The sequence below is a fragment of the Onychomys torridus genome, chromosome 4 (genome assembly GCF_903995425.1).
Source record: "Onychomys torridus chromosome 4, mOncTor1.1, whole genome shotgun sequence".
NCBI lineage: Eukaryota > Metazoa > Chordata > Mammalia > Rodentia > Cricetidae > Onychomys > Onychomys torridus.
Genome location: NC_050446.1, coordinates 125,637,561 through 125,659,060, shown reverse-complemented (window position 1 = coordinate 125,659,060; position 21,500 = coordinate 125,637,561). Strand labels below are relative to the sequence as shown.

Sequence of the window (21,500 nt, the reverse complement as noted above, 5' to 3'; positions counted from 1 at the left end):
CATCTCTGTGACCCTTGGTCACTTGCACATGTAATTGAGGGGTGGGAGGGACACGGCCACTGTTGGTCACTTGTGCATGGAGCAGAAGGGCACTTAACAATAAGAGTAAGGGTATTCTGCCTCCAGCAAGCTTAGTAAGAGTTAATAATAACATGCTGTGGTTGCTGTTTACCAACATTCAGCAGATATCCAGTGACTCTACCCAAGTGATAGTAGGTTTATTACTAGAAATATCCTCAAGCAGAATTTTCTGCAGCCAGTTCTATAGAGAACCTGTTGATATTGCTGGTGACCTGTCAGGGCCAGGTGCTGGTTTGGAGAATAGCAGAGGCCTTGAGCTATCTGTTGTGAAGCCCTCTGAAGGGGGTTCAAGTTGACAGTTTTTGGGGAGCAGATGAGCAGCTGCACCTGGGCCTCTCTGTGAGTGAGTACCAGTGCTATCCCTGTGAGCAGCTGTCTGTCTGTAGCACACCCAGGGTGGAGGCTGAGACACTGTAGGAGGGACACACATGGAAGTGGGGGTGTGGGGGAAAGTGGAATAAGAAATAGTGTTGCACATCACTGGGGACAGTTTGGACCCGGTCCAAAGGAGACTGTATTTGCAGATGGCAATGTCTTGCAGACTGATTGATTCTCTGTATTCTTGGAAGTCATTGTCTCTGGACGATGTTTGTTGGATGGTTCTGACTCCCTTTGTTTGGCAACATTTGCCTCCTGGTCTTTCATGTTTCTCAGGGTTGAGCATGTTCCTGTGTTAAACAGAAAGGCTTTAGTGGTGTATGTCTGTATAAATTTCTTTGCTTTTTTTTTTTAAATTAAGATTTTAAAAATTTGTTTTATGTCTGTGAGTGCTCTATCTGCATGTACTCCTTTACATCAGAAGAGGGCATCGGATCCCATTATAGATGGTTGTGAGCCACAATGTAGCTGCTGGAAATTGAACTCAGGACCTTTAGAAGAGCAGCCAGTGCTCTTAACTGCTGACTCATCTCTCCAAACCCCTGTGTGACTTTCTTAGTAAAATGATAAGACTTATTCAGGAGACAGTATTCACAAACTATTAATAAAACACATTGCAAGTCAATTTAAATTTTTATTAGAACTTATCTATTGCGGGGTGGTGATGGTGCATGCCTTTAATCCCAGCACTTGGGAGGCAGAGGCAAGTGGATCTCTGAGTTCCAGGCCAGCCTGGTCTACAGAGAAAGTTCTAGGACAGCCAGGGCTACACAGAGAAACCCTGTAAAAAAATTATTTGCTTATGGGGTGTGACAGTTTTCAAGAATCACATCTCCTACCACCTGAATCCAGGCAAGATTCTTCATCCAATGAGTCATCTTGACCCCAAAGCCAAGCTTAAAAGTGGACCCTGAACTGCAGCAGAGTCAAAAGCAAGCTGAGTGCTAACAAGTGTGCACACTGTTACATCTCTGTTCTAGATGCTTCACATTTCGACTTCCTCAAAGTGATGGACTACAAGCTGGAATTGTAAGCCGAGCAAAATCCTTCTGCCTTGGGTTGTTTTTTGTCAGGGTGTTTTTATCAGGTTACCAGAGACAACTGGGGTAGAAAGGAAAAGCTCCTCCAGAACTCTGTGTTGACCCAGGTCTGAAGATTTCTTGGGATTGTATGTCAAAATCTGTGTATTAGTAGCAACCCCAGCAAAGCAGGAGATGTGTGTGGCTAAGTCTAGAAAGATCCATCTGGGGGCTGGAGAGATGGCTCAGAGGTTAAGAGCACTGGCTGCTCTTCCAGAGGTCCTGAGTTCAATTCCCAGCAACCACATGGTGGTTCACAACCGTCTGTAATAAGGTCTGGTGCTCTCTTCTGGTCATACATGCTGTATACATAATAAATAAATAAATCTTAAAATAAAATCCATCTGGCAGTTATGTGCAAAGAAGAACACTGATGGTCTAGTCTAGCTCCATCCTAGTACCTGTTTTATTTAAGCACATGGCTCCTTTGTGACAGCACAATGGAACAGGATGCTAAAAACTTAGCTGTAAGAGAAAAATAAATAGTTGTAGCTGAGGAAGGTGGCACACACCTATAATCCCAGCACTTGGGCTGAGGACAGGAGGGTTGTGAGTTCAAGGCCAGCCTGAATTACACAGCCAGATTATGGTCAGCTTGGATTTTATAGGGAGACCCTGTCTCAAAAGAACCAAAGCAGTGCTGGGGAGGTGTCTCACTGGGTAAAGTACTCTGTGTGTAAGCATGAGGACCCGAGTTCAGCACCCACATAAAGGCTGGGTGTGACGATAGCTATGGCGGCACACACTCTTAATCCCAGAGCGAGGCAGAAGTAGGTAGATCTATGAGTTCTAGGACAGCCAGGGCTACACAGAGAAACCCTGTTTTGAAAAAACAAAACAAAGACTGGGTGTGGTCGGTGTGCACCTGCAATCCCAGCACTGAGCAAGCAGAGACAGGGATCAATTCCCCACAGCTCACTGGCGGGACAGCCTCCACAATTGATGAGCACCAGGTTCAGTGAGAGACCCGGTCTTTAAAAATAAGGTGGAGAGATATGGTAGATGAACACATGATGCTGACCTCTGGGCTCCACAGGTTACTTTTCATCCTGCTTCACTGATGACTGCTGAAGGTGCTCAGAGGTCACTGCAGTGTTGTAGGATTCCTCTCCTTTTTGGTTCTTTAGGGAGATGGAGAGAGAGAAAGAATTAACACCCGCACTGTAAATGTGCGCCTGCAGTTCCTTATAGCTGTCTCCAGGTGGACCCTTGGGCTAGCAGCACTGGTGTCACCTGTGAATTTGTTACATTTACAGGCTCAGCCCTGGCTGTCCTAGTTCAAGTGCCTGGGGGCAGATGCAGGAAACAGGCTTTCTGAACTCTCTTTGGGGGACAGTTGAACAAGGAAGAGTGGCATAGCTGTGCCAGTGGAGCCTCTCTGCTAGCATTACCTTTCAGCACACGGATGTGGGGTATTTGTCTGCAGTACCCTAGTACTCTGAATGCTTCCACAAACTTTGGTCTGGGACAGAGATGGCTCAGTTGGTAAAGTACTTCCAAAGGGCCTGAGTTCCATCCATAGCACCCACGGGAAAATGCCAGGCCTGTACCTTGTGCTGTGATCCCAGCATCTGGGCAGTGGAGACTTGAAGTCCCTGGTACTCTCTGGCCAGCCAGTCTCGCTTAGCTGGTAAGCTTCAGGCCACAAAGAAGGCCTGTTTCAATGGAGGCTGATGATATTCCTAAGGCTAACACCCAAATTTGCCCTCTAGCCTTCACACACGAATACCATATTCCACCAGCACCCACTGAAAGAGCGGCTTGTGTTCAAGGTGATTTCTGACAGCTGTGGAAATGAAGGAGGACCAAGTTATGGGAACACAGAACAGTGCCACAGAAGCAAGCAAGAGCTCTGAGAAGAAGTTGAAAATCTCATTTTTAATAGATGAACTGTGGCTCCCTCCTGCTGTGAGTGCACTGCACTGCAGGTTGGAAATAGAAACCTTCTCAGAGGCTACATCTAAAGATTCTGAAGTTCAAGCCGGTGCTGGTGGCGCTCACCTTTAATCCTAGCACTTGGGAGGCAGAGGCAAGTAAATTCGAGGCCAGCCCAGGAGGCCAGTCCACAGAGCGAGTCCAGGACAGCCAGGGCCACACAGAGGAGAGACCCAGTCTTGAAAAACTAAAACTTTAAAAAAAAAAAAAAAAGATTCTGAAGTTCTGGAGAACAAGCCCTACATCTGTTCTGTTCTTGGAGGGTGGGGTGACTGCATGTGTCTTCCAGCACAGAGCTCTGTTGGGCTACCATGGACTCCATTCTGAAGGTATTCTTAATATGGACCGGTCTCCACATTGAGCTGTCCAGCCGATTTGTCCCCACTCCAGTGTAGCATCAGACTCTAGGCTGGAGTGGAGTGAATTGGCATTAGTCCTGCAGTTGTTACTGCCCATTATGTATGGGACCCGGTGATAATAACAGTGCCTGTCACCAAGATACAGCTTGTTGAGCCAGAATTGCAGCCCAAGGCTATGTGTGCTGAGCACAGAGGAGTTCCAAGACAGTAAGCCCTGTACTACAGCCTGAGGCCATGTTGGAAGCCAGCCATACATTGAAGATTCCACCTCAGACTGTAGCAGGGATGGCTTGTAAATAAGCCACCCTTGTAAGGCAATCCTTTCCCTGTGAAAGGAAGGGAGTAAGGCACGGAGAGACTGGCTAGAAAAGAGGGTATTATGACCTCTGGGGTATGACTCCCTCTTGGAGCAGCCACACCAGCTCAAGGAGACCGTGGCTAGCCCATCCACTACCTCGCTTGCTCACCAGTACATTCTGGTTTACTCACATTACCTGAAGAGCACTCAGCTGTGCCTTGGGTGTTGGCAGGCTGGGGGGAGCATCTTAGTCCATCATCATACGAAGGTGTTGGGACACAGAGCTTTCAGTGCCTGGGGAACAGAGTGGCCTGTTGCTTCATTCTTAGTGATATCAAGTGTAAAGTGGATGTGTTAAGAGCAGAGCTCTTTGCCAAGTGTTACCATTGGTCTGTGAAGGTCTTTCTGATTGTCAGTGTGCTAGAGGAAAGACTGTGGAAGCCTTTAGAGCCGAAGAAAGTTTTAAAGGAGCAAAAGCCCCCAAGTTGTGTGATGCATACTTTGTCCCTGCTTCTTACTCAGCTCTCCTTCGCCCTCTTTTCCACAGTGAATACCTACCTCTTCATGGTGCAGGCTCAAGGCATCCTGCTTCGGGACAATGTGAGGACCATCGGTGCCCAGGTGTATGAGCAGGTAGTCCGCAGCGCCTATGCCAAGAGGAACAGCAGCCTGAACGATTCAGGTAAGCTCTAGGGAAGAGGGCCCTATGGAATGTCTGCTCCCAGGAGAGGCAGGGAGGCTGAGTAATTATCTCCAAAAGAGAGTGTTGAAAGAAGGGCTGGGCGGGAGTCGTCACTCCTGCTCAGGGGATGTTAGGGTAACAAGAAGGCTACAGTTTCATTCTGAATTCAAGTTCATCGTTCAGAAAATGGCTTTTTGTTTTGTTTTTGAGACAGTGTCTCCCTATGTAGCCGTAGCTGGCCTCAAACTCAGAGATCCACCTGCCTCTGCTTCTCAAGTGCTGGGATTAAAGGTGTGCACCATTACACCCTGCTTTAATTTCTTTTTTAATTTATTTGTGTTGGAACATGAATATACCATGGAGTGAGTTTGGAAGTTTCCTGCATCTGCCCCCAGGCACTTGAACTAGGACAGCCAGGGCTGAGCCTGTAAATGTAACAAATTCACAGGTGACGCCAGTGCTGCTAGCCCAAGGGTCCACCTGGAGACAGCTACAAGGAACTGCAGCCGCACATTTACAGTGCAGGCGTTAATTCTTCCACCAAGTGGGTCCTAGGAGTTGAACTCAGATCATCAGGCTTAGTGGCAACTGCATTTACCTACTAAACCATCTCACTAATCTCAATTCCTTACCTTTTTTCAAGATTTATTTAAGTGTGTGTGTGTGTGTGTGTGTGTGTGTGTGTGTGTGTGTGTGTGTGAGAGAGAGAGAGAGACAGAGAGAGAGAGTACTTGAGTACATGTTTGTAGGTGCCCAAAAAGGCCAGAAAAGTGTTGGGTCCCTTTAAGCTGAAGTTACAAGTGGGTGTGAGCCAGCCAGTAGGGGTGCTGGGAAGTGAACCTGGGTCTTCTGCAAGAGCATCAAGCACTCTTAACTGCTGAGCCATCTCTCCTGCTTCATTTTTCCCCCTTTTCTTTTTAAAATGTATTTAACTTTATTTTATGTACATTGGTGTGAAGGTGTCAGATCTCCTGGAACTGGAGTTATAGACAGTTGTGAGCTGCCATGAGGGTGCTGGGAATTGAACCTGACCCTCCTGGAAGAGCACCCAGTGCTCTTAACTTCACCACTAAGCTATCTCTCTCTAGCCCCTCATTTTTTTTCTTAAAGAGAAATAATATAGCTCTCAGAATCATTTAAAATAATACCTATTATTGAAGTACTAACCTAAAATTCTAACACTTAGAAGCATAGGCTATACAATGAGACCTTGTCAAACTAAATAAATAAACAAACAAACAAATAAATAAAATCAGGGCGGATCTATGGATGAATAAATGGAGAATGCTTGTCTCGTGTGTACAAAGCCCTGAGTCCATTCCCAGCTCCAGGGGAGAAATGCTGCTCTCCTGTTGAGTGTAAAGATTGGTATGCAAAGATATAATCTCCGCTGGATGTGCTGGTGAGCTGGCCCAGTGGGTAAAACCACTGGCTGCTCTTGTAGAACCTGAATTCAGTTCGTAGCACCCCCATGGCAGTGCACCACCACCTGTAACTCCAGTTTTCAACCGACTTCTGCCGACACCAGGCACATAAGTAGTGCACAGACACACATGCAGGCAAAGCACTTATACACATAAAATAAGTCTAAAATTTAAAAAGCTTTTAAAAAAGCATAATCATGCCATTTAAAAACTCTCCAAACAAGGGACAGCATTCTGTTTCCTACCCGCCCCTCCCAAGACAAGACCAGCGCTCTTCAAGCCATCCCCGGATAAAAGCCTGGATGTGGTAGCCATTTGGCTCTTAGACACCCTCTCGGTGTCCTTTAAGAAAAAAACAGCAACAACGAAAACCAGCCCGAGTTGAAAAGTCTCCAGCTCCAGAGTGGACGAGAGCCAGCTCTAGTGTTTGTCACACTGTGCGACTCTAAAGGGCTGGGAGAAGAGACAGTCTGTGCAAAACTGTGGGGCAGCCGCCACAGCCCCGCTGGCCCTTTCCTGGAGGGGGTTCTCTGCATGGTGCTTCTGTTGAACCTTATGGGGGAATGATGTCACAACCTTTGTCCTGTGTGGTGGTAACAGTACCTGGGAAAAGGGGCATCTGCTTACACACTCTTAGATCCAACTCAAATGGTGGGAAAGTGTGTGTGTGTGTGTGTGTGTGTGTGTGTGTGTGTGTGTGTGTTGTGTGTGTGTGTGTGTGTGTATGTGTGTGTGTGTGTGTATGTGTGTGTGTATGTGTGTGTTGGTGTGTGTGGTAGTTGTGTGTGTGGTATGTAATGGTATGTGCATGCATATTTGTGTGGTATATGTGTGTGTGTGGTGGTGGTGTGTATGTGTGTGTGTGTGTGTATGTGTGTGTGTATGTGTGTGTTGGTGTGTGTGGTAGTTGTGTGTGTGGTATGTAATGGTATGTGCATGCATATTTGTGTGGTATATGTGTGTGTGTGGTGGTGGTGGTGTGTGTATGGTGTGTATTTTGTGTGTTTAATGGTACAAAACCTTCTTATTGTATAAGAAAACCACAGTGGGAGGAAATTCAGCTGGGAAGCAAAGATGAAGGACAGGGACCTCATAGACCATGGAAGCCAACCAGTAACTGGTAATACTACAACAGGGGATCCTCACTGCCCATTGTCCCCAGAGTTCCTCAGAGCTGTAATGGTCAATGTTCCAAACATTTTGGAATCAGAATAAAGGTGAGCTGGGGATCAGAAGTTCAAAGTCATCCTTGGTCACATAGTAAGTTTGAGGACCAGCCTGGTATACTTGAGACTCTTGTCTCAAAAAATCAAAAAGGAGTAATGGGGGGTGGGGGGACACACCAAGATTCAGAAATATAACGAGAAATCCACGGAGTCTGCTTACAGGGAAGGAATTTATTAGGGGATAAAAACTCACTACAGCGAGAGAGATTTACTGTAGGGTCCTGGAAAGCCGAGCTATGTCCACGCTGTTCTTCTGCCTGGTCCGTCTCAGCATCCAAAACAGAGAGCGAGAGAGATAACTGCCTCTGTGCATCCCAGGTCTTAAGGGTTCGTGAGGCCACACCCCAGGGATGTGTACTTCAAGGTCATAGGCAGGTGGAGCAGTTAGTCACCTGATGCATCTTTCGGGGTGGTGCTTCAAGGTCATAGAACAGCTACACTACACAGGAAGGCCAAAAGCGGCTATGCAGCCTGATGCCCAGAGCCTGGTCCCCAGCCTGACAAGGAGCTGGAGCCCTTAGAACCTCACACGTGTAAAGCAGTTCTCTTGGTGTGGGTGTGTGTACTTCTGTTCTCTGTGCCAGGGTGCTTAATTCATGACTACTGTGATGGCAGAGGACTAGGACAGATTTATCTGGGGAATCTGACCAGACCCAGTGAAGGACCTGAAGGTAATGACAGTGGGGCTCTGAGCCACAGTGCTCAGCCAGAGCAGCCTGCCGTGTGACTTGGTGTCCACACCCTAACAGCTGCCTGACTTCCCACTCCAGTGCCTAGCAACACTACTACTGAGATAGATCCGGAAACAAGGGAAAGCAGACAGTAAAGGGGGGACGTGTCACCAGGTGACCCTCCCCTGAGTGTCCCAGGACCAGAGAATAGTGAGCTTACAGGCTGGAAAGGCCCACTGAACAGCCAACACAGGGTTGGAAGTAGATTCCCAGCAAGGCAAAACCATTTGCAATTCCTGAACAAACAGCAAGCTCCTCTACTTCCAGAAAGAAGTTACTGGCCACCCACAAAGCCTAGGAGTTTGAATGGCACCAGCCACCTTCAGCACCATAGTCTAGAAGGCAGTGGAGAGCTGTAAATGGGAAGTTGTCTAGCTCAGCCACTGTGAACGAAGTGAGAGAAACAGAAACCATCAGATACATTAGGTTTCAGAATCATGTACTTTCCTCTGCTGTTGTTGCTTTTCCAGACACGGTTTCTCTGTGTAGCCCTGGCTGTCCTGGAACTTGCTGGACTCGAACTCAACAGGGTTCCTTCTGCCTCTGCCTCCCAAGTGCTGGGGTTAAAGGTGTGCGCCACCACTGCCTAGCTTCACCACATCTTTTTTAAAGTATTTTTTTAAAAATTATCTTTAATAGTTTATATAATTAAAGTAAACTTATTTTAACAGTTTATAAGTTAGTTGTCCTTATAAACTTAGAACTTTAGTTTAACCTTATACTAAGTTTTGGCGTTGGGGATTTAGCTCAGTGATAGAGCGCTGGGTTCAGTTCTTAGCTCTGGGAAAAAAAAAATACTAAGTTTGTACTGAAGTTACTTTAATACAGAAACAAGAACTCTTATACAGAAATATATGAGGAGAGTAACAATTTAATATACAGCATGAATTAAGATAAGCACAGTAAAAACAAAAGTAATTGTTATATGAATGAAAAAAGGGAGAGGATTATCTCAATTGCAGCAGCCGGTAAGTATATCACGTTCACTGCCAGTTGCCAGGAATAGCAAGGTGGAGGGGAGGGGTGGAGATGCTGAGCTGAGGCATGTGCAGTAGAGAGTTAGATTCTAAGATTAAAAAGAAGGCACATATTAAAAAAGAAGTAAGCATTTATTAAGGTAGGATTTCCCAGTCCTCCAGATGTCTTTGGGGTCCAGGAAACCTGTAGGAATTCAGATAGTTGGAAGGCCTCCCTTCCCACATATCTAATAATTAGCTAGAAATTCTTAGGCTTGGGTCAAGACTTTTTATAAGTAACTAAGAACCTCGTAAGAATAGTCCATCCAAAAAGAGAAAGAAAGAGAAAAAGACAGTTTTTTTAAATATAGTGATAGGAGATGGCTGAAAAGGTTTAAATTGTGGTTAGTTTTAAAGTGGCTTTGGCAGAGAGACTTGTATTGTTATTTATTTTCCTCCCATTTTTATTATTTACTTTTCTATTATCAGCTTGATACAATATAAATTCTTTTTTATTTATTTATTATTATTATGTGCGCAGAAGAGGGCACCAGATCTCATTACAGATGGTTGTGAGCCATGATGTGGTTGCTGGGAATTGAACTCAGGACCTCTAGAAGACCAGATGGTGCTCTTAACCTCTGAGCCATCTCTCCAGCCCCAGAATAAATTTTTTTCCTAATAGTGAAATGTTTAATTGAGGTTTGCCCAGTAGTTGAGTAAAATCAAAACTTATTATAAGCCACACTCATCCTAGGTACCCCCTGCTGTATAGCCTCCCTGGTTCTGTGGGTTGCAGTCTGATTGTTCTTTGCTTTTATATCTAGAATCCACTTATGAGTGAGTACATACCATGTTTGTTCTTCTGGGTTTGGATTACCTCACTCAGGATGATCTTTTCTAGTTCCACCCATTTAACTGCAAATTTCATGCTGTCATTGTTTTTCTCTGCTGAGTAGTACTCCATTGTGTAGATGTGCCACATTTTCTTAATCCATTCTTCAGTTGATGGGCATCTAGATTGTTTCCAGGTTCTGGCTATTACAAATAGTGCTGCTATGAACATAGTTGAGCATATATCTTTGTGGTATGTTTGAGTATTCCTTGGGTATATGCCCGAGAATGGTATGGCTGGGTCTTGAGGTAGATCGATTCCCAATTTTCTGAGAAACCGCCATCCTGATTTCCACAGTGGTTGTACAAGTTTGCATTCCCACCAACAGTGGAGGAGTGTTCCCTTTGCTCCACATCCTCATCAACATTGACTGTCATTAGTGTTTTTGATCTTAGCCATTCTGACAGGTGTAAGGTGGTATCTCAGAGTCGTTTTGATTTGCATTTCTCTGATGATTAAGGATGTTGAGCATTTCTTTAAATATCTTTCAGCCATTTGTGATTCTTCTTTTGAGAATTCTCTGGTTAGCTCTTTAGCCCACTTTTTAATTGGATTGTTCAGTATTTTGATAATCTAGTTTCTTGAGTTCTTTATATACTTTGGAGATCAGTCCTCTGTCAGATGTGGGGTTGGTGAAGGTCTTTTCCCATTCTGTAGGCTGTCTTTTTGTCTTATTGACCATGTCTTTTGCCCTCCAAAAGCTTCTCAGTTTCAAGAGGTCCCATTTATTAACTGTAGTTCTCAGTGTCTGTGCTGCTGGTGTTATATTTAGGAAGTGGTTTCCTGTGCCAATGCGTTCAAGAGTACTTCCTACTTTCTCTTCTCTTAAGGTTAGTGTAACAGGATTTATGTTGAGGTCTTTGATCCACTTGGACTTGAGTTTTGTGCATGGTGACAGATATGGATCTATTTGTAATCTTTTACATATTGACATCCAGTTATGCCAGCACCATTTGTTGAAGATACTTTCTTTTTTCCATTGTATAGTTTTGGTTTTTTGTCAAAAATCAGCTGTTCATATATGCGTGGATTAATGTCAGGGTCTTGAATTCGATTCCATTGGTCTGCATGTTGGTTTTTAAACCAGTACTAAGCTGTTTTTATTACTGTAGCTCTATAGTAGAGCTTGATGTTAGAGATGGTGATGCCTCCAGAGGTTGCTTTATTATACAGGATTCTTTTAGCTATCCTGGATCTTTTGTTTTTCCATATGAAGTTGAGTATTTTTCTTTCCAAGTCTATGAAGAATTGTGTTGGGATTTTGATGGGGATTGCATTGAATCTGTAGATTGCTTTTGGTAAGATTGCCATCTTTACTATGTTAATCCTACCTATCCATGAGCATGGGAGATCCTTCCATTTTCTGATATCTTCCTAAATTTCTTTCTTTAGAGATTTAAAGTTCCTATCAAAAAGGTCCTTCACTTGTTTAGTTAGTGTTATCCTAAGGTAGTTTATATTATTTGTAATTGTATACTATTGTATACTATTGTAAAGGGTGATGTTTCTCTGACTTCTTTCTCAGCCCTTTTATCATTTGTGTATAGGAGGGCTACTGATTTTTTTGAGTTAATCTTGTATCCTGCCACTTTACTGAAGGAGTTTGTCAGCTGTAGGAGTTCCCTGGTAGAATTTTTGGGGTCACTTATGTATACTATCATATCATCTGCAAATAGTGAAAGTTTGACTTCTTCCTTTCCAATTTGTATCCCTTTGATCTCCTTTTGTTGTCTTATTGCTCTAGCTAGAACTTCAAATACTATATTGAATAAATAGGGGGAGAATGGACAGCCTTGTCTTGTTCTTGATTTTAGTGGAATCGCTTTGAGTTTCTCTCCATACAATATCGTGGTAGCTGTTGGCTTGCTGTAAATTGCCTTTATTATGTTTAGGAATGGTCCTTGTATTCCTGATCTCTCTAATCTCCCTTTATAATGAAGGGGTGTTGGATTTTGTCAAAAGCTTTTCTAGCATCTAATAAGATGATTATGTGTTGTTGTTTTTTTCTTTCAGTTTGTTTATATGGTGTATTACATTTGACAGATTTTCATTTGTTGAACCATCCTTGCATCCCTGGAATGAAACCTACTTGGTCATGGTGGATAACTTTTTTGATGTGTTCTTGGATTCGGTTTGCCAATATTTTGTTGAGTATTTTTGCATCAATGTTCATGAGGGAGATTGGTCTGTAATTCTCTTTCTTTGTTGCATCTTTGTGTGGTTTGGGTATCAGGGTAATTGAAGCCTCATAAAAAGAGTTTGGTAATGTTCCTTCTGTTTCTATTGTATGGAACAATTTGAAGAGTATTGGAATTATTTCTTCATTGAAAATCTGGTAGAATTCTGCACTTGAAACCATCTGGTCCTGGGCTTTTTTTGGTTGGGAGACTTTTGATGACTGTTTTATTTCTTTAGGCATTATCAGTCTATTTAAATGGTTTATCTGGTATTGATTTAATTTTGGTATGTGGTTTCTATCTAGAAAATTGTCCATTTCTTCCAGATTTTCCAATTTTGTGGAGTACAGGTTTTTGAAGTTGACCTGATGATTCTCTGGATTTCCTCATTGTCTGTTGTTATGTCTCCCTTTTCATTTCTGATTTTGCTAATTTGGATGTTCTCTCTTTGCCTTTTGGTTAATTTGGCTAGGGGTTTGTCTATCTTGTTGATTTTCTCAAAGAACCAACTCTTTGTTTCATTAATTTTTTGTATTGTTCTCTTGGTTTCTATTTCATTGATTTCAGCCCTCAATTTGATTATTTCCTGGCATCTATTTCTCCTGGGTGAGTTTGTTTCTTTTTGTTCTAGTGCTTTCAGTTGTGCTGTTAATTCAGTGGTATGAGATTTCTCCATCTTCTTTATGTGTGCATTCAGGGCCATGAATTTTCCTCTTAGCACTGCTTTCATAGTGTCCCATAAGTTTGGGTATGTTGTACTTTCATTTTCATTGAGTTCTAGGAAATCTTTAATTTCTTTCTTTATTTCTTCCTTGACCCATTGGTGTTTCAGGTATGCATTATTTAGTTTCCATGAGATTGTAGGCTTTCTGTAATTTTTGTTGTTGAAGTCTAACTTTAAGGCATGATGGTCCGATAAGATACAGGAGGTTATTCCTATGTTTTTGTATCTATTGAAATTTGCTTTGTGAACTAAGCATGTGGTCAGTTTTTAAGAAGGTTCCATGGGGTGCTGAGAAGGTATATTCTTTTGTGTTAGGATGGAATGTTTTGTAGATATCTATTAAGTCCATTTGAGTCATAGCATCAGTTAGATCCTTTATTTCTTTGTTAAGTTTCAGCCTGGTAGATCTGTCTTTTGGTGAGAGTGGTGTGTTGAAATCTCCCACTACTAATGTGCAGGGTTTGATGTGCGATTTAAGCATTAGTAATGTTTCTTTTATGCATGTGGGTGCCCTTGTATTTGGGGCATAAATGTTCAGAATAGAGACTTCATCTTGGTGGATTTTTCCTGTGATAAATGTGTAATGTCCATCCTGATCTCTTTTGATTGATTTTAGTTTGAGGTCTATTTTATTAGATATTAGGATAGCTACACCAGCTTGCTTCTTAGGTCCATTTGATTGGAAAGCCTTTTCCCAGCCCTTTACTCTGAGGTGAGGTTGAAGTTAAGGTGTGTTTCTTATATGCAACAGAAGGATGGATCCTATTTTCTTATCCATTCTCTTAATCTGTGTCTTTTTATAGGTGAGTCGAGACCATTGATATTGATGGATATTAATGACCAGTGATTGTTAATTCCTGTTATTTTTTGTGGTAGTGCTGCATTTTCCTTCTTTGGTGTTTGTTGGTGTGTGATTGTCTATTGCCTGAGTTTTCATGGGTGTGTTTAACTTCTTTAGGTTGGATTTTTCCTTCTAGTGCTTTCTGTAGGGCTGGATTTGTGGATAAGTATTGTTTAAATCTGGTTTTGTCATGGAATATTTTGTTTACTTCGTCTATGGTGATTGAGAGTTTTGCTGGGTATAATAGCCTGGGTTGGTATCTGTGGTCTCTTAGTGTCTGCATAACATTTGTCCAAGACCTTCTAGCTTTCAAAAATATGGAACGTTTCATGAATTTGCATGTCATCCTTGCACAGGGGCCATGCTAATCTCTGTATCGGTACAATTTTAGTGTATGTGCTGCTGAAAGCGAGCACTTTTTAAGTATTTTTAATGTTTATTTTGTATATTTGAATGTTTTGCTTGCGTGTGTGTCTGTGTGCCACATATGTTCCTGGTGTCCACAGAGGCCAGAAGAGGTCACTGGATCTATAAGACTGGAGTTATAGATTGTTGTGAGCTGTGGGTCTGGAAACTGATTTTGAGTCCTCTTCAAGAGCAGCCAGTGCTCTAACCACTGAGTCACCCCCCCCCCCCAGGAAGCCATTGGAGAGCCTGCTTGGTAGTGAGTGAGAAGAGGGAATTAGAACTTTCAAAAGTGAGGCTCAGGCCTGCATACAGGGTGAAGGTCATCCAGTGGCTCTGGTGAAGGGTTCAGGAGTGGGGCGCTGTCACAGTAGGAAGGTGCCTGTCCTTCTCTGAGAGGCAGTGCAAAGGGAGGGCACAGTGCTGAACCTGGAACAATTCCAAATCGAATTGAGGTCCAGAAGATGAGGATGGCTCCAGACAGCAGCATCACCTTCCACACTCCTTGGCTACGCCTGATGTTTATGGCATCTCCATATCAGCACCAAACATTGCCCTAAGTCCTGTTATGGCAAGTAATTGGGAGACTATAGGACCGGAAGGGTAAGGCATGGAGGCAGTGGGAAGGAAGTGCTCTGGCCTTCCTCATCTAATTGACTTCATAGAAGAGGTAACCAGAAACGGGGTAGTGGGATGTGCTGCTTGGCTGTCAGCAAGTGCAGCCCAGGTCAGAGGTCAGAAGTGCTGGTAAAATGAGAGGGGTGGGTGGGTGTGGGGGTGTGTGTGCTGTTTAGACTTCATCCGATTCCACTACTTGTAAACTGGGTACCAGAAGCCCAGGGTGCCAGTGCGGATGGATGGGAAGGGAGCGAGTGCAGCAATCCCTCTTTTCTTCCTGTGATGGTCTCATAGTTTGAGCTCCAACACTGAACCACCTGCTCCCATGAAGCTATAAACACTTGTGAGGAGCTGAAGGAGTCAGCGTACTAGTGCCTGGCTGAGCCATCTTTCTCTTCCCTTCCTAGATTATCCTCTGGACTTGAACCACAGTGAAGCCTTCCCCCCAACCACAACATTTCTTCCTGAAGATTTCACCTACTTTGCCAACCACCCTTGCCCAGAGAGGCTCCCTTCCATGAGTGAGTAGATCAGCTTGCCTCCTTGCTTCAGGACAGTCTCTGGTTAACATGGAAGGGAGGGTGTGACCAGCTGGCTTCCCGGCCTCTTTGAATAGTGAAAGGGCTCCCTGCCCTGGGAGTTGGAGCTGGAGGAATCCCTTGTGCCCCAGCTCCTCTTCAGCCAAACCTGTTGCTGGTGATCACATTTTCAATGGTGCTGTATCTGCCCTTTGTAATGACCTTCTTAAGGTGTCCTGCAGGAAGATCCAGCCATGGCTTTGTCATTTTAGTATGAATTGCCCACTGGTTCTAACTGGTTTGACGTAATAGACCTTTCTACCCACCTTCCTTCTTCTGTGTCATACTTGGTTCTCAATTGTACCCCCACCTCCACCCCATACTTCCTTCCCATCCCATTCTGGCTAGTTACTAGAGGTTATTTTCCTTTTGTTGTTGTTTATATTTTTGCTTTTTGAGATAGGGTCCTGGAACTCCCTTTGTAGACTAGGCTGGCTTCGAACTCACAGAGATCCACCTGCCTCTGCCTCCTGGGTGCTGGGATTAAAGGCATGCGCCACCGCGACCCAGCAAAAGTTATTTTCTTAACAAAATGCTGGTTTAAAGAAAATTCAAGCCATGTTTGGTGGCCACATATTTAATCCCAACATTAGTACTCCTAGCTGTCCTGGAACTCGATCTGTAGACTAGGCTGCCCTGGAACTCACGGAGATAGATCCTCCTGCCTCTGCCTCCTGAGGGCTGGAATCAAAGGCGTGCCCATGCCTGACTTCCCTAGCACTTATTGATTGTCATGGTTTCAGTTTTGGGGCTTTGTCAAAGATGAGTGCTCTGTGTTTGGGCACCATTAGTCAGAGCCCATACTCACTGGTGGCTGGGGCGAGACATGCAGCTGGCCTTGCTTCTGAATGAGCTGCCAAGCCAAAGTACACCACTCTCCTGTCCCTCCTCCAATGAATCCAGCTGCCCTCAGAGGCTTGTTTGAAGGGCAAGCAGTTTACTGAGAAGTGAAACAGGAGCTCCCTATAGCAGGGAGGGTCTGGGAAAAGAGCTGCCTCACCTCAGTTTCAAGGTCTTCGTTTCTTTGCCCGCTTTGGCAGGAGCCAGCCGGCCTCTAAGGTCTTGTCCTTTGGTACACCTCTTTGTCAGATGGCAGTGGCACACTAAAGGGCAGAGATGGAAAGAAACTCTGGGAAATTCTTCATTGTTTTTCCTCCCTCTCTGTCCAGAGGGCCCAATAGACATAAACATGAGTGAAATCAGAATGGACGATATTCACGAGCTCTTCTCCAGAGACCCAGCCATCAAACTCGGAGGCCATTGGAAGCCTTCGGACTGTGTGCCTCGATGGAAGGTAGGCTATGAGTCAGACCCCAGGTTAGAAACACATCTGGGATTGCTAGGATTCAAGAGCTCTGACATCCGGGAACTTGCACTCTGCCTCTCATTTTCGAGAAATGGGTTTCCCCAAGGACACTCCTGTAGCCATAGAGATTGGCAGCACCTTGTTGGTGTATGGCAACATTGAACCCTTTTGTTCCTAGGCAGGATTATTTGCAGGAGAAAGGACCAGTAGATGAGCAGACATATTTGTGGACTGTGTCTCTGCAGAGCCAGAGCTTCCTGTCTGGTCTCCCAAGTTCCTGGAAGGTAGATAAGTAGACTGCAGTATAATTATCCAACTGGACCTTTAGGCCTTTGTAGGATGACTGTAGTCAGGAGAAGAGACAGAAACTTAAGGCCGTTCTTTGACAAAGTGTTAAATAAAGTGCTTAGGTGCTGCTGGCCCTGGAGAGGTGGGCCACAATGTGAGCCACAGGATAAGCTTAGTGCACAGTAGCAGGTGTCCACAGATGTCCAGTGTGGAATGAGCTGTGTGCAGCATTGAAGTGCTTAGCTTCTTTTGTGTTTGCATACCCCTAGAAGGACCTTTGTGCTGAGTCACCTTGGGTATATATGCCTCCTAGAGCTGCAGTCTAGATAGGATCCAGTTAGTTCCATGGTGTCGTGGCTTGCACAGGTCAGCATTAGAGGATGTCAAGGGGCCTCAGCACTCTCTAAGGGTTGCTCATCCAGGGGTACCCAACTGTGTAGCAATGCAGAGAACTAACTGGGCAGCTAGGGCCAGCAGCTAACTGGTGGCTTCCTGTCCTGTGATCACTGCAGGTGGCCATCCTCATCCCCTTCAGGAACCGCCATGAGCACCTCCCAGTCCTCCTGCGACACCTGCTCCCCATGCTTCAGCGCCAGCGCCTGCAGTTCGCCTTCTATGTGGTCGAGCAAGTGAGTGACCTTTAGTTTCCTTCTCTCCCTTCTGAGCTCACAATCTGGAAAGCTGTAAGTGACATTGTCTTTGGTGTAAAGAGCCCAGTGTGACACTGTCCCCATGAGCTTCACCCTCCCACATAAATCATTAATTAAGAAAATGCTCCATAGACTTGTCTACAGGTCAGTCTTGAGGAATTTTCTCAATTAAGAGTCGCTTTTCCTCCTGGCATGGTGGCGCACGCCTTTAATCCTAGCACTCGGGAGGCAGAGGCAGGTGGATCTCTGAGTTAGAGGCCAATTTGGTCAACAGAGCGAGTTCCAGGACAGCCCGGGCTGTTACACAGAGAAATCCTATCCTGTCTCACAAAATCAAAGAAGTCTTTTTTCTTAGATATGTCTAGGTTTGTGTCAAATTGACACATATCAAAAACAACCAGCACTTTCCTTGCGCCTGTCCTGAGTGTATGTTTGGTACTGGCTGGGGTCAATTTACATGTAGTTCAAGTAGGCCATAACTAGTGTGAACTGGTCTCTCCCTGCCACAGAGTTTGTAATCCTCAGACATTAGTCTCTAGAGAGCTCAGTGACTGTTGTATTGGGACCTTTAGAATAAACAAGCTGAGATGAGCACACTCTTTGACTAGATGTGTGTATAGTACAGATTTGAGACTTGGTAGAGTCCGACCTGTTCCCTGGATGTCCTGTGGCTGTGGGCCTCTGTCTTCCGCTGCGGCATGTGTCTGTGAGGTGCTCTCTGAAGAAATAAGACAGAATGCAGTGGACTCCCTGGGTGACTGTGGGCTGAGCAATGCTGCAGACCCTGTGGGCCCAATGGTCTATCCCTTTGGCTCCTAGGAGCCCTTTTGGTGTACAGAGATGGCAGTGAGGTCTTTGCTTCAAGGTCCTTTGTTCTTTCAGGTTGGCACCCAGCCCTTTAACCGAGCCATGCTTTTCAATGTCGGCTTTCAAGAAGCCATGAAGGACTTGGATTGGGACTGTCTGATCTTTCATGATGTGGATCATATACCTGAGAGCGACCGGAACTACTATGGCTGTGGACAGATGCCCAGGCACTTTGCAACCAAACTGGACAAATACATGTACCTGTGAGTGCCTCCTCCTCCTAGAAGGCCAGTTGCAGAAGTGAGGTGTAGCTGGTGGGTGGCTTGCAGCATGTAGGACTGTGTGCAGGAGTTCAGGAGTGAACTGGCATGGGGTCAAGTGTCACCATCTTGTTCGCTGTGGAAAGTGTCCAAAGTAGGCTGGGCGCTGGGGCTGGGGGTAGAAACTGAGTTAGTAGTGGGACTGGGTGGGGGTGAAATGTTTGAGTGGTGATGGTGGTGACGGTGGTGACGGTGGTGGTAGTGGTGGTGGAGGAGTAACTGAACACTGATTGTGACCATGGTTGCACAACTCAGTCAATACACACGGATTAAATTCTGTGCTCTGTCACTCACTGCACAATAGTTGTTGCGAACCAGTTAGGAGCCTGGAAGGGTGCTCAGTTCTCTTGCCTGGCTGTGAGCCTCTAGGTTCCATCTGTGCAGTGCCAGAAAACAAAGAAAAATTCTTCAGGAAATTCAACTCTCCATCTTCTTAACTCGGCTGCTGTCCTTCCTTCAGGCTTCCCTACGCAGAGTTTTTTGGTGGAGTAAGCGGCTTGACTGTAGAACAGTTTCGGAAAATCAATGGCTTTCCTAACGCCTTCTGGGGCTGGGGTGGAGAAGATGACGATCTGTGGAACAGGTATACACCCCACCCTGCCCCCAACCCCACCACTATGTCTCAGACCACCCAGTATCCTTGCAGCTGCCAGTGGGAGCACTGCCACTCTGCTCCTCCACTTTTGCACACGTGTGCCCAGCTTTTGTCCCTTGTGAGCATCCACATTGCACAGCAGCTCCACCCAGCTTTTCCAGCTGAATCTGGGAGCAGCTGCCTTATTTTCTTTCATGATAGAGATAAATATTGGGAGTCATGACTATTTGGAGTTTGTTTTTTAAAGTTATAACATTAAGTAACAACAGAAAACCCTTCCAACTAAACTGAAGATAATTTCCACTTCCTGCTAAGGCAGCTGTCCTCATTTCCTCCTTTGACAAGTGCAGCGGGGATCTTAAATGTCTCGTTAATAAATCAAACCTGAGCCAGGTATGGGGTGAATGCTGGAAGATCAGAGAGACAGAACAAGCCACAGCTACCTCACCTCGCCAGTTCCTCAGCTGATCCTGTTTCCTCAGGCTGGAAGCCTCTCAGCTGAACTGTGCTGCTCCAAAGCCTAAAAGCTTAACCAGCCAATTGCTTCTAGTTTGTGGTCCTCACGCCTTATATACCTTTCTGTTTTCCACCATCACTTCCTGGGTTTAAAGGCTCACTTTCTGGAATTAAAGGTGTGTGTCACCATGCCTGGCTCTTTCCAATGTGGCCTTGAACTCACGGAGATCCAGAGGGATTTCTGTCTCTGAAATGCTAGGATTAAAGACGTGAGTGCCACCATTTTCTAGCCTCTGTATCTAGTGGCTGTCTGTTCTCTGACCCCAGATAAATTTATTAGGGTGCACAATATTTTGGGGCACACAATACCACCACAGACATGTAAAAATAAAATTACATGACAGCTTAACAATTTTTTTTATAAACAAGTATGGGGCTGGAGAGATGATTCAGCAGTTAAGAGCACCTATTGCTCTTCCAGAGGACCTGAGTTTGGTTCCCAGCACATACATTGGGCAGCTCACAGCTGTCTGTAACTCTAGCTCCAGAGGATCCAGTGCCCTCTGTAGGCACCTGTACTCATGTATACATACAAACATACACACATAATTAATGTAAAGATTAATTTAGGGCTAGAGAGATGGCTTGCTGGTTTAGAATACTTGGTGCTCTTGCTGAGGACCTGGGTTCAATTCCCAGCACCCACATGTGTGGTTAGAGTTTTCTCTCCAGGTCCTGCCAAGCCTCAGCAGTCCGACAGCCCTGCTATAAAATAATCACTTAGACGTGGGGCTGGAGAGATGGCTCAGTGGTTAAAAGCACTGGCTTTTCTTCCAGAGGTCCTGAGTTCAATTCTCAGCAACCATATGGTGGCTTACAACCATCCATAATGAGATCTGGTGCCCTCTTCTGGCCTATAAGCATAAATGCAGGCAGGACACTGTATACACTATAAATAAATTAAGTAAATCTTTAAAAAAAAAATCACTTAGACGCTTATATTATTTAAACTGGCCTAATGGCTTAGGCTTCTTGTTATCTAGTTCTTATATCTTAAATTAACCCATTTCTATTAGTCTATAAGTTCCCACGTGGCTTGTGGCTTACTGGTACCTTACATCTTGCTTGTCATGGCGGCAACTGGCAGTGTCTCTCTGCCTCAGCCTTCCACTTCCCAGAATTCTCTTCTCTGATTGTCCTGCCTATACCTCCTGCCTGGCTACAGGCCAATCAGTGTTTTATTTATTAACCAATCAGAGCAACACATTTGATATACAGAACATCCCACAACACACATGGCAGCTCACAACTGCCTATTATAATTCCATTTCCAAGGGATCTGATGCCCTCTTCTGACTTCCAAGGACACCAGGCTTGCACAAGATGCTTATACATAAAGTTAAGAAAAAAGTCTTTTCAATACTTAAATGTTAAAAGGAAAGAAAATAGTAGCTTGTGTGGTATCTCCTCAGACCTGTGATTTCAGTTTGGGAAGCTGTGGAGAAGAGAATTCTTGGAATTCAAAGCCAGTCTAGGCTACCTAGTAAGATTCTTCCTTCATAGACCAGGGGAGGGAAGAAGCATGTTCACCATAAAATTCATATGAGAATAAAAATAAGTTGCTTCAGTCTACCCAGCCCAAACAAGATGGCTACATTTCAGCATCTTAGAGCAGAGGAGTGACTCACGTC

At 44.8% G+C, this 21,500-nt stretch overlaps 1 protein-coding gene and 1 non-coding gene across 3 annotated transcripts in view; one reads left to right on the top strand and one right to left on the bottom strand.

Annotated features, from left to right (window-relative positions):
- B4galt5 (beta-1,4-galactosyltransferase 5) overlaps positions 1 to 21,500 on the top strand; it is a 60,864-nt gene that overhangs the window by 36,276 nt on the left and 3,088 nt on the right. For both annotated transcript variants that reach the window (XM_036185243.1, XM_036185244.1), the window contains exons 2-7: positions 4,678 to 4,812; positions 15,217 to 15,330; positions 16,557 to 16,681; positions 17,494 to 17,610; positions 18,514 to 18,701; positions 19,219 to 19,341. In XM_036185243.1, coding sequence (XP_036041136.1) covers positions 4,678 to 4,812; positions 15,217 to 15,330; positions 16,557 to 16,681; positions 17,494 to 17,610; positions 18,514 to 18,701; positions 19,219 to 19,341 — 802 coding nt within the window. The remainder of the gene's footprint in view (positions 1 to 4,677; positions 4,813 to 15,216; positions 15,331 to 16,556; positions 16,682 to 17,493; positions 17,611 to 18,513; positions 18,702 to 19,218; positions 19,342 to 21,500) is intronic.
- On the bottom strand, positions 14,098 to 14,202 carry LOC118583360. Its single transcript, XR_004944931.1, has one exon. It is a non-coding gene; the product is annotated as a U6 spliceosomal RNA (small nuclear RNA).